This window comes from Amblyomma mixtum, chromosome 7 (assembly GCF_055824585.1).
Source record: "Amblyomma mixtum isolate Tamu chromosome 7, ASM5582458v1, whole genome shotgun sequence".
Classification (NCBI taxonomy): Eukaryota; Metazoa; Arthropoda; class Arachnida; order Ixodida; family Ixodidae; genus Amblyomma; species Amblyomma mixtum.
In genome coordinates this window covers 136,301,877-136,315,365 of record NC_143018.1, presented here as the reverse complement: position 1 = coordinate 136,315,365, position 13,489 = coordinate 136,301,877, and the positions used below count along the sequence as shown (strand labels likewise).

At 44.6% G+C, this 13,489-nt stretch overlaps 1 protein-coding gene across 1 annotated transcript; it reads left to right on the top strand.

Annotated features, from left to right (window-relative positions):
- The first annotated feature begins 383 nt into the window (after window positions 1–383).
- On the top strand, window positions 384–13,209 carry LOC149337664 (uncharacterized). Its single transcript, XM_089554481.1, has 5 exons — window positions 384–625; window positions 1,528–1,609; window positions 2,180–2,254; window positions 6,506–6,636; window positions 13,094–13,209. The coding sequence occupies exons 1-5, from the start codon at window positions 610–612 to the stop codon at window positions 13,207–13,209; spliced, it is 420 nt and encodes a 139-aa protein (XP_089410607.1). The 5' UTR covers window positions 384–609.
- The last annotated feature ends 280 nt before the right edge of the window (window positions 13,210–13,489 follow it).

Below are 13,489 nucleotides of genomic sequence, written 5' to 3'. Positions count from 1 at the left end.
TTTAAAAGTGCGCCTCTTAATTACGAAATATTAGTTTTTATAGTGTTCATTACTAGGCCAATAGGAGAGCGAGTCGTCTCTTATTTTGGGCAAACTTGGCACTTAAATGCTTTTCTGCTCGTTTGTTGGAATCATTAGAGAAGGTATTGAATGTTAGGACATTCGTAGTTATCGAACAGCTTTATTTTTCTATTATTTTTTGGCCAAAAGTTGCAGTTCCGCAACAAGTAGCTCACCGCCCCATGATGCTTTGAGCGCCCATGGTGGCTGAAGTGGTCTCGAGGGGTCGCCATGCAAACTCCCATAGACGGGCTGCCAGCTTTACCTCTAGGTAATAGTAAGAAACTCTATGGCCGCTGCCGCCGGCGCCATGTGAGTGCGTGCGTTGCCTCACGTTTTGTGTTATTTGGCTTTTCATGGCATTGTTTGAGTGCTTGTGCGGCGGACATGTGTGAAGAACAGAAGTGTGTTTTGGAAGCCAACGACGAGTATTACACCCAGTCAACATCGGTGAGTTTGGACGGGCAAAGCCATGAAGAAAGGCAGCGCTACGACGTCTTGTCATCTGGAAAGGCAATGAAGACGACGGCGCGGTTTTACTAAGCCTGGATGAGCTGCATGATTGGTGAGTCCCGTCACCGCTTCTCTATTACTGATCTGTATTCACACGCGTTATTAGTGTGCGGCTATATAGGGATGGCAGTGGAGGCAGTCTGCGTGCGGTTGCCTCAGCTATAATGCGTTGCCAGAAAAGAACGGACGTATAGCCTGCGTGACAAGTCTTGCTTCATAGTCTATGTCTGCGTTTAGTACTCAGGTGCCGTGGTAAATAAAAATGCCACCAGAGATCACAACAGAGTTATGCGGTCGCTTGCTAGCGCTGCGAAAAACTAGAGACAATGTTTACTACATTCAACTGGCATGGATTTGTACTGCGTAGAAGACGACGATCAGTGCCGCGGGTGAGAGCGCTTTTGTGTGGACAGCTGAGAACAGGCAAGGGAACTGACAACGGGTGATTTTGCTCGCGGCTGGTACCCATCGGATGGATTTGTGCTATTTAGAAGATTATTATGAGTGGCAGTGCTGCGCGATGAAGCACTCGCGCTAGGCGAACTGCGAACAGACGACGGATGGTTTTGCTCGGTGTTGTTGCTCATCGGATCAGTGCTTACTCCTTAATATTCGTCATGCAAATTTTTTTGAAGACAGTGATCGCATGTGGAAGGCTGGCGCATATGTACTAGTCATTTGTAAACTTTTTATCTGTGCTTCCCCATTGGAACAGAATTTGGCAATATTATGTCAGTTAGGTCGTCCTTGTGTCTTCCCTGAACTGTAGGCGTCCATGCTTCCTCTCCTTCAGGGCACTGAACTGTTGGGGATGCAACTGCACACTTATTTGGGATTTCAAGCTTTTTGCTGTATGCCTCGCTTATGTGGCCCGCTTTCAGGTCGTTCGCAATTGGTGATGGTTTGTTATTCATTTTCACTTTCTCTTATTTATTCTTGGTTGACTGCCGGCAGCAGTTCTCCGCGCTCGGAACTGTTCCCAGGCACGGAACCCTACCCACAGACCTCCCTGTACCTCACTCACCAGTGTTCTTCGGTATTTTTTTTTGCTCTTGCCCCTACTTGCATTACCACTCGACAAATGGTTTGCTGTTTTTATTTGTGTGCAATTTGTTAAATGCACTACTAATTTTCGTATCATGCTCAGTTGTGACGTGAGATATCGGGCTCCTTGGTATTGAATGCATGTCTTTTGCATTCTCTCTTCTCATTTATGCAAGGTAAACTGGTCGACTGGGTGCTACGTTCAATTTAAGAATACATTAGACGCTGGTGCAAGGCACCCTAATAGTAATTGACTAAAGCCTGCGTATGCTATATTCGAATAGTTGGGCTCTTTTCATCATGCATAAAAATAAAGCGGTATTCCAGCCAGCTCATCTTTCAATGTGGTTATGACAGTCATGTAAATGTACTCAAAGAATGTGTATGGGTGTTTCACGTACAATCTCCTTATTTATTTTGTCATGGGCCACCTCATTGCTTTTTGTGTTCCTATATTAATACCTTATTTTAGTTTCTGAAGCAGTCGACAGTTTGTTTTGTCGTCATTCATGATATTGTCACTGGCACTGAGAGCTGTTGGTCGGGACGTATTTATCTGCAGTTGCCAGCTGCCAGCGTCTGCTGGGCCATGCGTGCTTCCTGCCTTCAGCTGTGCCATCCCTCCAAGCCATTCATGGTAATTATCTTTTTCAGTTACGCATACCTTACCTGCCTGTTTTGAAAAATATTTTCAACATAGGCTCACTGCTGTGTTTAAAAATGCATGCAGACCTCTACATGCACTTTACAGCAGTACCTCAGCTTATTACATGAACTGCAAATTTGTACGAAATATAGCCGCTCATGTATCTCTTGACACTGCGCTGTTATTATAAAGTTGAGCCTGCTTCAGGTGCAGTGACTATTCCACACCTGTTGCCTTTTATGCATGTGTGTCCTCTAAAAGGGCCAAAATGTTTGTTTATCTTTTAAAAACGTTGTGCTGTACAATAATACTTTAATGGTATTTCTTGCTTGTACACTGAAATGTCAGTCAGTAAAGCAACATTGTATGATGACACCAAACCTTGCGTGGCATAGCATCCTTGCAGCATACTTGGCAAGCTCCTGTCAGCGCAGATGTATTGCTGGTTTATTGCTGTGGCATGTGGTTATACTGTACAGTTTGTACCTCTACGTTCTTGAAAGTATCCTTGAAAAATTTAAAATTGGTTTTTGAGCCAAGGAAGTGACAGAGTAACTGTCTCACATCTTGATAAGCACCTGAACCATGATGCAAGGGAAGGGATAAAGGAGGGAGTTAAAGAAGAAAAGAGGTGCCGTAGCAGAGGGCTGCAGAATAATTTTGGCCACCTGGGGATCTTTATCCAGCACTGACATCAAACAGCATGCAGTTTAGCCTGTGTTCACTTGGGCCCGCATAAAAAAAAAACGAGCAGACCTTCTTAGAACTAACATTTCATTGCGCCAGCTACTTTGTAGTTTTGACTGCAGTGACCTGAAATGAACGGTTGTTTACTTTGCACAACCCACATACCCTGAACAAGATGTGATGATGCTAGACGAGGTGACCCTCTCTGCATAGCAGCAGGTTGGTTCAGGAAATGCGAAGACTCATGGAGAACCGCTCAGTTCTTTTGATTTCATGTTATTGTAGTATTAGTGGTGAGTTGTAGTGTAAGTGAATTCTTGCAAATGATTGAGGACATCAATACTCAGTGTGGAAATGAGAGCTAAATCAATACTTAATAATCAGGAAAGAGGGCATTTTATGAAATGCAGTAAGGTACTGGAAGTCGAAACAGAATACACCTCGGCCAGGTCATGCACAGATATAGAGCATTCGAAAGAAATGGTTGGGAGAATAAGAAAGGGGTTTATTGCCTTAGGCAGGCACTCAGAAGTTACGAGCAGCACCTTGCAGTATGCTCAAAAAGAAATTTTAAACTGCTTTGCCTTTGCTAAGCTGTCGGGAAAAGTGGGGTACTTTATAAAGGGCTTAAAATTGAGAACAGTGCGGTGAACCACTCAGGAAAATCATAGGGTTAATGATAAGAGATTGGGAGAGAACTGAGTTGGTTGGAAATAAATGCGAATTAAAATCTGAGCGGGAATCATAAATGGACATAGGCAGGACATACATTTTTTAAAGAAGCTGGCTATCCTTTTGGATAGTGGAGTGGTTACTCACAGCAGGAAATTGTGCTCTTCTTGCTTTCATTTTATGGACATATGCTTTGTGTCTTGCATCTCTTGGCCTGCCATAGGCAGCATATGCTCATAATAAATTTTTACCTGTCTAATTATGTGGCATAGGGAGAATTGAACTATATAATCTCATCAATGCACACCCTCTCTGAAGCGAACTTTGTCAGCCCCGTCAGTCACCACATTGATACATGTCACCCCAAATGGGAGCCGTCATTGTGGCTGAGTGGTTATTCTGCTTGGCTGCTGACCCGGAAGAGGCAGGTTCGATTCCAGCCAGTTTTGATTCCAGCTGTACTAGTCTCATTTCAATGGAGACGAAATGCTAGAGGCCCAGGTACCGTGTGATGTCAGCACACCTAAAGAATTTTCCAGTCCTCTACAATAGCGCCCTGTATAGCCTGCGCCGCTTTGAGGCATTAAACCCTTTAAAACCAAGTAAAGTAATGGATACATCATTTCCAAAAATTGTTTAAATTTATTATTTTCTAAACGTTAACAATTTTCTGCACCTGTTTTCCTTCGTCTTTCCCTCTTATTTCCTTCCTCATGTTGAGTAACAGGTCAGTGATTTTAAGTGCGAGCTAAATATTTTGTTCATTTCATTAGCAAAGTTTCTCTGTCTCTCTCTATTGCTTTGCTTTTTGTATCTGCAGTATAGTATTATGCAGAAATATGCCAAGATTAGATCCAAGAGATATGGCCTAGATTTTAAGTTCTATAGTCAACCACACATTACTTATTACGCTATCGAGGCTTTTTTTGGCATGTGCTACCTGGTACAGAACTGATGTGGCCTACAGCGGTAAATATCGTTTGAATGTGCATAAATTGAATAGGAAGGCAAATTTCCCATTTGACTATGTAAATAGATTGGGCAATCATCATGTGCTCACAAAGCTCATAAACTTTTCTGTTTCCAAAACTTTCTGTAAAAGGCACTGACTCACTGAAATACACTACAGTTACTTTTGCCCAATCCTGATATTATTTACTGAAGATTGGTTTGAGGGAAAGTCCACTGAGCTCGAATGAGTGCACGGCAGCTTGTCTTTGTCCAAAGTATTTGGAGAATAATGGATTTTGTTACCTGGCAGAGATAAAGCAAGGATGGCAGTGTTTTGTAATGTCCACAGGGCATTCTTCCAAAGCCCAGTATGCGTGTAATTCCTTGATTTTGTGCAACATAAAATGTCTTCCCTTTACACTCATGGTTGAAACAAAATGCTGAATACTTCACCACTCAAAAAATGAAGGCCATTGTGCTGCTCTACAAAATATCAGGCTGCAGCGGTTGTTGCGAGGCAAATTCACCAGGTTGTCATCATCATCAGTCTAACACCCAATGCAGGGCAGAGGCCTCTCCCATGTCTCTCCAATTAACCCTGTCCTTCGCCAGTTGTGGCCACCGTATCCCCACAAACTTCTTAATCTCATCCGCCCGCCTAACTTTCTGCTGCCCCCTGCTACGTTTGCCTTCTCTTGGAATCCACTCTATCACTCTTAAGGACCACTGGTTATCTTGCCTTTGCACTACATCTCCTGCCCAAGCCCATTTCTTCCAAATAACCCACGTTTTTTTCACACCTATTTGTCAGGCTCCGCGTTTTTTTCTCACCTATTCGTCAAGCTGCAAGCCACTTGCACGCTCTACAAACCTATTTAAAGTACATTATCCAGCATTGTTGGCATGGAGTGTGTAGTGCTAAAACAAAAAATAATACAATAGCTGATGATCTGCTAGAGCAACAGAATTCCAAGAGTTTGAGAAGGGCAGTGGGAGAACTAGCAAGGCGGGATAGCGAAATTCGACAAGCAGTGGACAGGGATCCTGCAACTTGTAGAGGACAGGCAAATTGGAGACTTGTGGAAGGGACTGTAGTCTTAAGTGCGCCTAGCTGGCCTTGTGATGCAGTGTATAGGGCCCTTTGTTTTTGAGTAAAACTGGTTTCTCCTGATTGTTGCATTCCAGAAAGATTCATCAAAATTGGGTTAAACCCAAGTTTCGCGTGCAAATGTGCCTGTAAGAAAGTGTAGATTGATAATGCATGAAGCTAAAGAACCACTGGTGAGTAGTGGATACGTCTCGTATTTCTTCGTAGCTATATTGTTTAAACAGTGCTGGCTATTTTAATTCCTTTTTAATGCTTATTGCTCGTCGAGTTGCATAAAATTTTAGGATAAATTGAAAACTGCAGGTAGGTTTAATTACAGTAATTATACGCGTATTTCTGAAGCTCTGTTTGAAGAGAGGTCCACATTTTGTGTGCATGCTTTGAATTTGATTATTTTCACACTGCAAAATGGAGGACAGGTCTGCTGTGAGAGTTTTTTTGCAATGAAGCGAGAGCAAGTGGTGCGGAATGCTTGTTACTGTGTCGCCCTGCCAATATTTCTAGAACCCCTGGGACCACTGAGCTTTTAAGTATCTATGACTCAAAAGCTCGGAGCTGATGGCTCGTTCCGAGGTTGTCTGTATTAACCGGTGCAAGGCCAAGGGATCATAGCTAACAAGCACATGACACCATAGAACTAGATGCAGTCAGGCTGGGACTGTGCAGTATGTCAGTGTTAACGAGGTCGTGATAAACGAGGTTTACTCTGCGAAGCTAGTGTGAAATAATAATTGTTCTTATGGAAAATATCGTTTTTTCTTAGTCATTGCAGCAATGCAAGCATATCAAATCTGATATCTCTCACTCATCCCTCTATGTTTCAGTTTCAAGGGACCAAGAGTTGCGTGGAAGTCGTGCAAGCCACAAAGTTGCGTGCGGCTTGAGCCAGTAATCAGGAGCAGGCTGGGAATTTGCGAATTGCCAGTGGTATTCGCTCAGTCAAGCAGGCTTTACTGTAAGTACAGTGTTTTCGCCATAGTATTTCTTTGAAAAGTACGCATTGAGCTTGAATAGGACAAGCTGTCGGTCTAGTTGGTGCTGATCCTTTGTGGTTGACAGAGCTTAGAAACACAGACTGGGGTCAGAAAGAAAAAATATGAGGGCACCGGTGCTGACTACAGATTTATTCCAGAATAACCGAAACGCTGCATATATAACCAAAACACAGGCGCCAACAGGTGGCAATTTTATGCACTCGTGGCAACAATAAGTGATATGGCCAATAGTGGGAAAACAACACAAACTAGAAACAGAAACCAAGACTATAGAGCAGGGAAGGATGAAACCATAACAAGGTTAAAGGAATAGTTTTAAGCAAGTCATTTTTAAGACCACCAGCACGTGAAACAGTGGAACGGTGTGACCAAAATTTTTAAGTACTGGTCTCATAACACGGAACTAAAACACTACACGCAAACACAGATCAAGGGCAGTGAAATAAAAGTAAAATGGCAAGGAAAAACATGCCGTGAAACGAAAATGGTGATTGGGCAAGCAAACAAGAATTGGTCTACAAAGGTGAAGTGAGCTAAAAAACTGAAAGAATAAAAGGGGGAAAAATGCACAAGAGCCACAAAGGTGAAGCCAAGAATTAACATGGCTAAAGGAGGAAGATGAGCTACTGCAAAAACGAGAGAGATAAAATATCAAAATATGAAATTCAATTAGTATTAAAGACAAAAGCAAACAAAAACGCGAAAATAGAGGAGTTGGCAGAAAAGTCAAGGCATGCAAGATGTTTATAAAACCAGGGCTAGGTCAAACAGATCCGGAAGAAAGGCAATCTTTTTTTCCGAGGGTGTTCTTGCCCATTAATTCTCGAGCCTCAAAATCCCGGCGGCTCCCACCAGTTCGTCATGTCGGCTTATTCTGGTGCTTTTTTAACACAATGGCACTTTTTCGAACATGGGTGGCATGGCTTTTTTCGGTCACAGTTTTGGCAATGGACTTGCAGATTTAGAAGGACGTGCTTGTAGGCCAGTTGGTTGGAAATCGTTAGAAAAACCACAAAATAGGATGGGACAAAGGCAAGCGAAACACAAGGCGGTACGACAACTGAACATTTATTGAAGAAATGAGTGCTCATATGGATCAGTTGCGCATGTAATCTGCAAACAATCATTGCAAAAGCAACCTAGGGAGGGAAACAAATTCTAATTCTTTCTGAAAAATGGACACAGAAGGCATGCTAACCCACCTATCTGGCTTCGACCTCAGGATGGCAACAGCCTTGAGAATTTCTTTCCAACTGGCACTTTATTCATCCAATAATAATGTGCAGTTCAGTTTAGGTTAACAGTCTTTACAAATGGGACAGTGGACAGGCAGGCAAGGTCGTCCGGGCCTACCCAAGGAATGCTAATACTCTTGCAAGGGAGTGTTTCACCATCTACCAATTTGGCCGGTATAAAATCGACCACAGCTGAGAGGAATCGTGTACAGCACCCCCGATGCACATGGCATGAGGCATTCAAAAAGTACCGCCAACGGGCATGTTGTACGAGATTCCCCTCAGCTGTGGCCAGTTTTATATCGTCCAAAGTGGTAGATGTTTACACATTTGTTTGCAAGAGTATGCGTGTTCCTTGTGTAGACCCGGAGGCATTTGCCGTCCCACTCACTGTCTCATTGTAGACTGCTATCCCAAACTGAACTGCACACAGATTATTTGATGAAGAAAGGAGCAGTTGGAAAGAGAAATTGTCGAGGCTGTTGCCATCTTGAGGTCGGAGCCAGATAAGCGTGTCAGCACGCCTACTGTGTTCATTTTTCAGGAAAATTAGCGTTTCTGTCTTTGTTTCCCCCGGTTGATTTTGTTTCGTTTTTGAGCAGGTGATTTTCATATTTGCTCAGCTCTATGGTTGCCATTGAATTTTTTTGCCTCTTTACGATTGTTTGCAGATTACACACGTGACTTGTGTATATAAGCACTGCTGTTCAATAAATTTTCAGTTGTCAGTACGGCCTTCTGTTGTCACCTGCCTCTGTGTGATAGTTTTGTGGTTTTGCTCTTTCCGACTGGCAGATTCCCGAGAAATGTACCCGATAAATCAATCTTATGCTTCCTTATCCTTTCATTGATGCCAATGTATACCTTGCCGCAAGACAAAGGGATTGATTAAATGCCCCCCGCGCATGGCGCTAAGGGTTTTCTGTGCTGCGTGGTGCAGCGTCTTTTTTTCATTTAGGATTCCGCAACTGCAATAGGTGCTAGGGGGTCAGAAAAGGCAATGTCTACTCCTGCTTTCTCTCCGATTTTCTTAAGGTTCTGTGAAATTTACCTTTAGAAAATTCGAGAGATATAGTAGATGCTTTTTTTGCTACCCCCCCCCCCCCCCATCACGTATCACACCTCTCTAGGATCGTCAATGAAAAAGAAAAAAGAAACAGGCTGCGCTGCATTGCACAGTAACCCTTAGTGGCATGCACAAGAAGTGCTTTCTCAATCCCTTTTTCTTGCTGCAAGGTATACATTGGCATCAATGGAAGGCTAAGAGAGCATTACACTGATTTATCGGGTACATCTCTTAGGTACCTGCAAGTCCACTGCTGATAATGGGACGCAAAAAAGCCATGCTGCCCAAAGTTCGAGAAAGCCACTGTGTTAATAGAGCCCCGTAATAAGCTGACGCAATGCAATGGTGGAAGCCGCAGAGATTTTCAGGCTCCGGGGTGAATGTAAAGAACACGCTTGGTTTCACTCGGAGGATTGCCTTTCTTTGTGGACGTACTTGATCTAGCCCTGGTTCTACATGTGTGTTACATGCCTTGCCTCTTCCACCAACTTCCCTCTTTTGGTGTTTTTCCTTGATTTTGGCCTTCATACTGGTTATTGAATTTCACTTTTTTATATTTTACCTCTCGGCTTCACTGTACGTCATCTTCCACTTTTAACCATCTTAACTGTTGGCTTCACCTTTGTGGCTCATGCGCGTTTTTATTCCCTTTTTATCCTTTTAATTTTTAGCACACTTCACCTTCGCTTGTTGCTGAATTCTTTGCTGCTGAATTCTCGTTTGCTTACCCAATCACCATTTTGCTTCTATTGCGTGTTTTTCTTGCCATTTCGCCTTCATTTTTTTTCACTGCGCTTGGTCTGTGTTTGTGTATAAGGTTTTTTAGTTCCATTTTATCAGACCAGGTCTTAAATATTCTTTTGGTCAAACCTATCCACTGTTGGCAGTCTTTTAAAAATGACTTGCTTATAAGTTTTTCTCTCACCTTGTTCTGGTTTTATCCTGTGCTGTGTCCTCTGGTTTTTGCTTCTAGCTTTTGTTGTTTTTCCACTACTTCTCATACCACTTCTTGTTACCACGAGTGCATAAATCGCTGCGTGTTGGTGCCTGTGGTGTGGGTATTTATGCAGTATGTCGGCAGTTCTGGGAAAAGTTCTAAGTTCAGTGCCTGTGCCATCATCTTTTTTGTTTCTGTCCCTTGTCTGTATGTCTGAGTGCTGTCAACCACAATCGGTGCATTGAGCTGACTGCTCTGCAGCTACCCATGTGTATGCAATGAAGTGGCTTCAAGAATAATGTACACAAAAAAATTGATTGCTAGAAAAATTTCTGGCATGTTTTTTAGGAAAACATTTGGCATTTAAAGGGCTAAGAGTGCTCTGAAAATCTAAAAATTATGTGCTTCTTGGGGCCTTTCCTCAAATTTCACATCACCTTGTAGCGTGATGCAGGACATTCAAGTTGTTACCTACAGTTTACTTTTTTGTTGCCCACTTATTGGCTGCCACCTTCTTTGGGAGGCAGTGTCATGGGGTTTGGGAGACAATCTGATTCCTGTGTGTTGGCTGAAGCTGTCTAAGCTTTTGGATGTGGGGAGCAGGTTCACGGTGCCAACTTTTGGCTGTAACTACAGTTTGGCCATGACTGTTAGTCCTTTTCTGTGATGCAGTGTCATTTATGTAATGCATAATTTGATGATGGAGCAGTCTCAGGGGTTGCGGTGCTCAGCTGTTGACTTCAAAGACAGGATCGATCCTGGCCGCGGCAGTCGCATTCTGATGGAGACAAAATGCTGGAAGCCTGTGTACCGTGCGATGTCAGTGCACGTGAAAGAACCCCATGTGGATGAAATTATCAGAGTCCTTCACTATGGCATCCCTCATAGCGTGAGGCACTTGGGACATTAAACCCCATAAATCCAAACCCATTTTGGTACTTCTCAGCTTCGCCGCTGGCCTCTGCAGGCCAGCGAAACCTCCCACAAGTTGACGAACGGCAGTTTTTACACCATTCGTAAATGCCTACTTAGACGCTACATCACTGGTGGTTGCCAGATGTGCAAGCGTTTCCGGTAGTTTTTCTCTGTTTCTTTCGTCAGGCAGCTTGCAAAAGATGTTTTACTAGGCTAATAAACGGTGAGGTTCTTTGTGTTCTTAAGGTGGTGCAGCGTGATAAAACAGACACTTAATAGCCATGCCATGCTTTTTTGTAGCCAAAGGCAATTTTTCGCCTTATTCTCATCATCATTTGCCCTTCATGCTTCCTCGAGGGACGGCAGTTGGAAGAAGGTCTCTAGAGCAGCTCCTTGTCTGAAGAAATGCCGAGTGGCATTCTTCAATCCTAACTGCCCATCAAATGGAAGAGCAGTTGTTTTCTCCACTCCACAGAGTGGAGACGGAGTATCGAGTTGAGGCGCACTTCTGAATTCGGCGGTTAGCCTTTCATAGGCAGCAGATATGCGCAATAAACTTTATTTGCTGTTAATCTTCCAGTTAAACACTAAATCATCCTCATTCCTCATCAGTGCACACACTGTGTAAGGAACTTTGTCACTCCATTTGTCACCACTTTGATGTATGCCATCCCTAATTCAGGGGCTGTATAATTTTTGAAATTTTGTTAAATTGCTTGAAAACCTTTGCAATTTCCTGCACCTCTCATTTTCCCCCAAGTCCCAAACCTACGCAGAGTGCAAGTGGGTTTTTAAACTCCAGCTAAATTTTGTTATTCATCAAAGGGCTTGTAGCGCCACCGCTTCGGCACGCAGAAGACGACGAAGTGGTGGGCACGTGCAGGAGAACGCCAGCTCGCGCAGAGGAGAACGCTCTGGGCTTCGGCCTCGCCGGACGCTGCGGCCGCTGCTCTGTCGCTACCTCTTCTCAGGCAGCCTCAAATAAACGTGGCCGTGGTCGCCTCCTGGGCGACCTCAACACTGGCCTCCACATCGTGGTGACCCGGAGAGCCGCGCCTTCTATCCCAGCGGCGTCCCAGCATGGCAGGCTGGCAAGGCCTGGATTTCAACCCCCCCGCTTCCAGCGTTCCGGCCTGCAGGCGTCGGCGGGTGGTTCGCCCAACTGGAGGCTGCGATGTACTTGAACGGCATTACCATCCAGCCGTTTAAACACGCAGTCCTTTGCGACATTCTCCCGCCTGACCTCCTCTGCCGACTCGCCTGCCCTGCCTCGGGATGCCGGCCCTACGACGAGTTGCGCGCTGCCGTCCTCGTCTACTACGGCGCATCGTACTACCCGCTGCCGCTCCATGACGAGGCGAACTCGCTTTCGCCTTCGCCTGCGCCTGCGCCCGCACCAGCATCGCACTCGTCTTCGGCTGCATCCTCGGGAAACAGCACGCCGCAACCGTCACTGGCCAGTACTCAGTACGATGTGGAGGCCAGTGTTGAGGTCGCCCAGGAGGCGACCACGGCCACGTTTATTTGAGGCTGCCTGAGAAGAGGTAGCGACAGAGCAGCGGCCGCAGCGTCCGGCGAGGCCGAAGTCCAGAGCGTTCTCCTCTGCGCGAGCTGGCGTTCTCCTGCACGTGCCCACCGCTTCGTCGTCTTCCGCGTGCCGAATTGGAGGCGCTACAGGCTTTTCTCTCTACTGCTTTGCTGGGTGTATCTGAAGTATAATATTATGCACCAGTGTGTGAAGCTTTGCTCCCAGAGCCATTAGCCCGAGGTAGTAATTTTAGAGCATTGCGTTGCGTTCTCAGCCTGCTTGAGTTTTGAGCCTGAGTTGTGCTGATTCCACGGATAGAACCCAAGTTGGCAGCCTCCAATGCAGCAGTGTATCCCAGTAGTTGCCATGGGAGCCGAGGTGGTTAGATAATGGAATAAAATAATAGCAGGTGGCAGTGTGATGCTCGAGCACCACAGCTCGAAACTAAACTATATCGATCAGTATATGTATATCTGTCTGGCAGGCATTAAAGTCTGGCTGCTTAGTCACGACATTCCTGTAAAATTTGTGGGTGAACCGTTTGGCATGAATGTACCAGATGGTGTCATACGATTCAGCCTGTCGTGCAGCATAAACTTACTAGTTACGTTAGAGCCTTTCTTGCAGCACGGATTCGAACTGACAACCTATGTTAGGTGTATTAATGCTCATTATTCGATCTGCTCATTTTTTATATTCAACCACACTAACATTACTTATTACCCCATCTGTGCAGATTCCTTCTGGCACTATTTGAAGCTGAAGGGTTGCTCGGCTGAGGATCTCCAAAAGCGCCACAAGAAGGTGACGCGCTACCTGGCACAGAATGCTGTGGCCTGCGGCGGTAAATAGCTGTTCAAGCCAATATTCTCTTGTTATATGCATGAATAGATTGGGTAAGCTCATGTGCTTACAAAACTCGTAACTTGACTGTATTTCCTGTCTGTATGGTACACTTAGGCACTGGAATAACCTGCAAATCTCACTGGAATTTGCCTACTATAGTGAGATACTGCTTTACCCAAGTTCTGCTTAAGGATAGTCTGCTACTCAGATGACGCACAGAAGATTATATTTATGAACCAGACTGTTAACAGCACTTATGGACCACATTAGCAGACTGTTCTGAGAC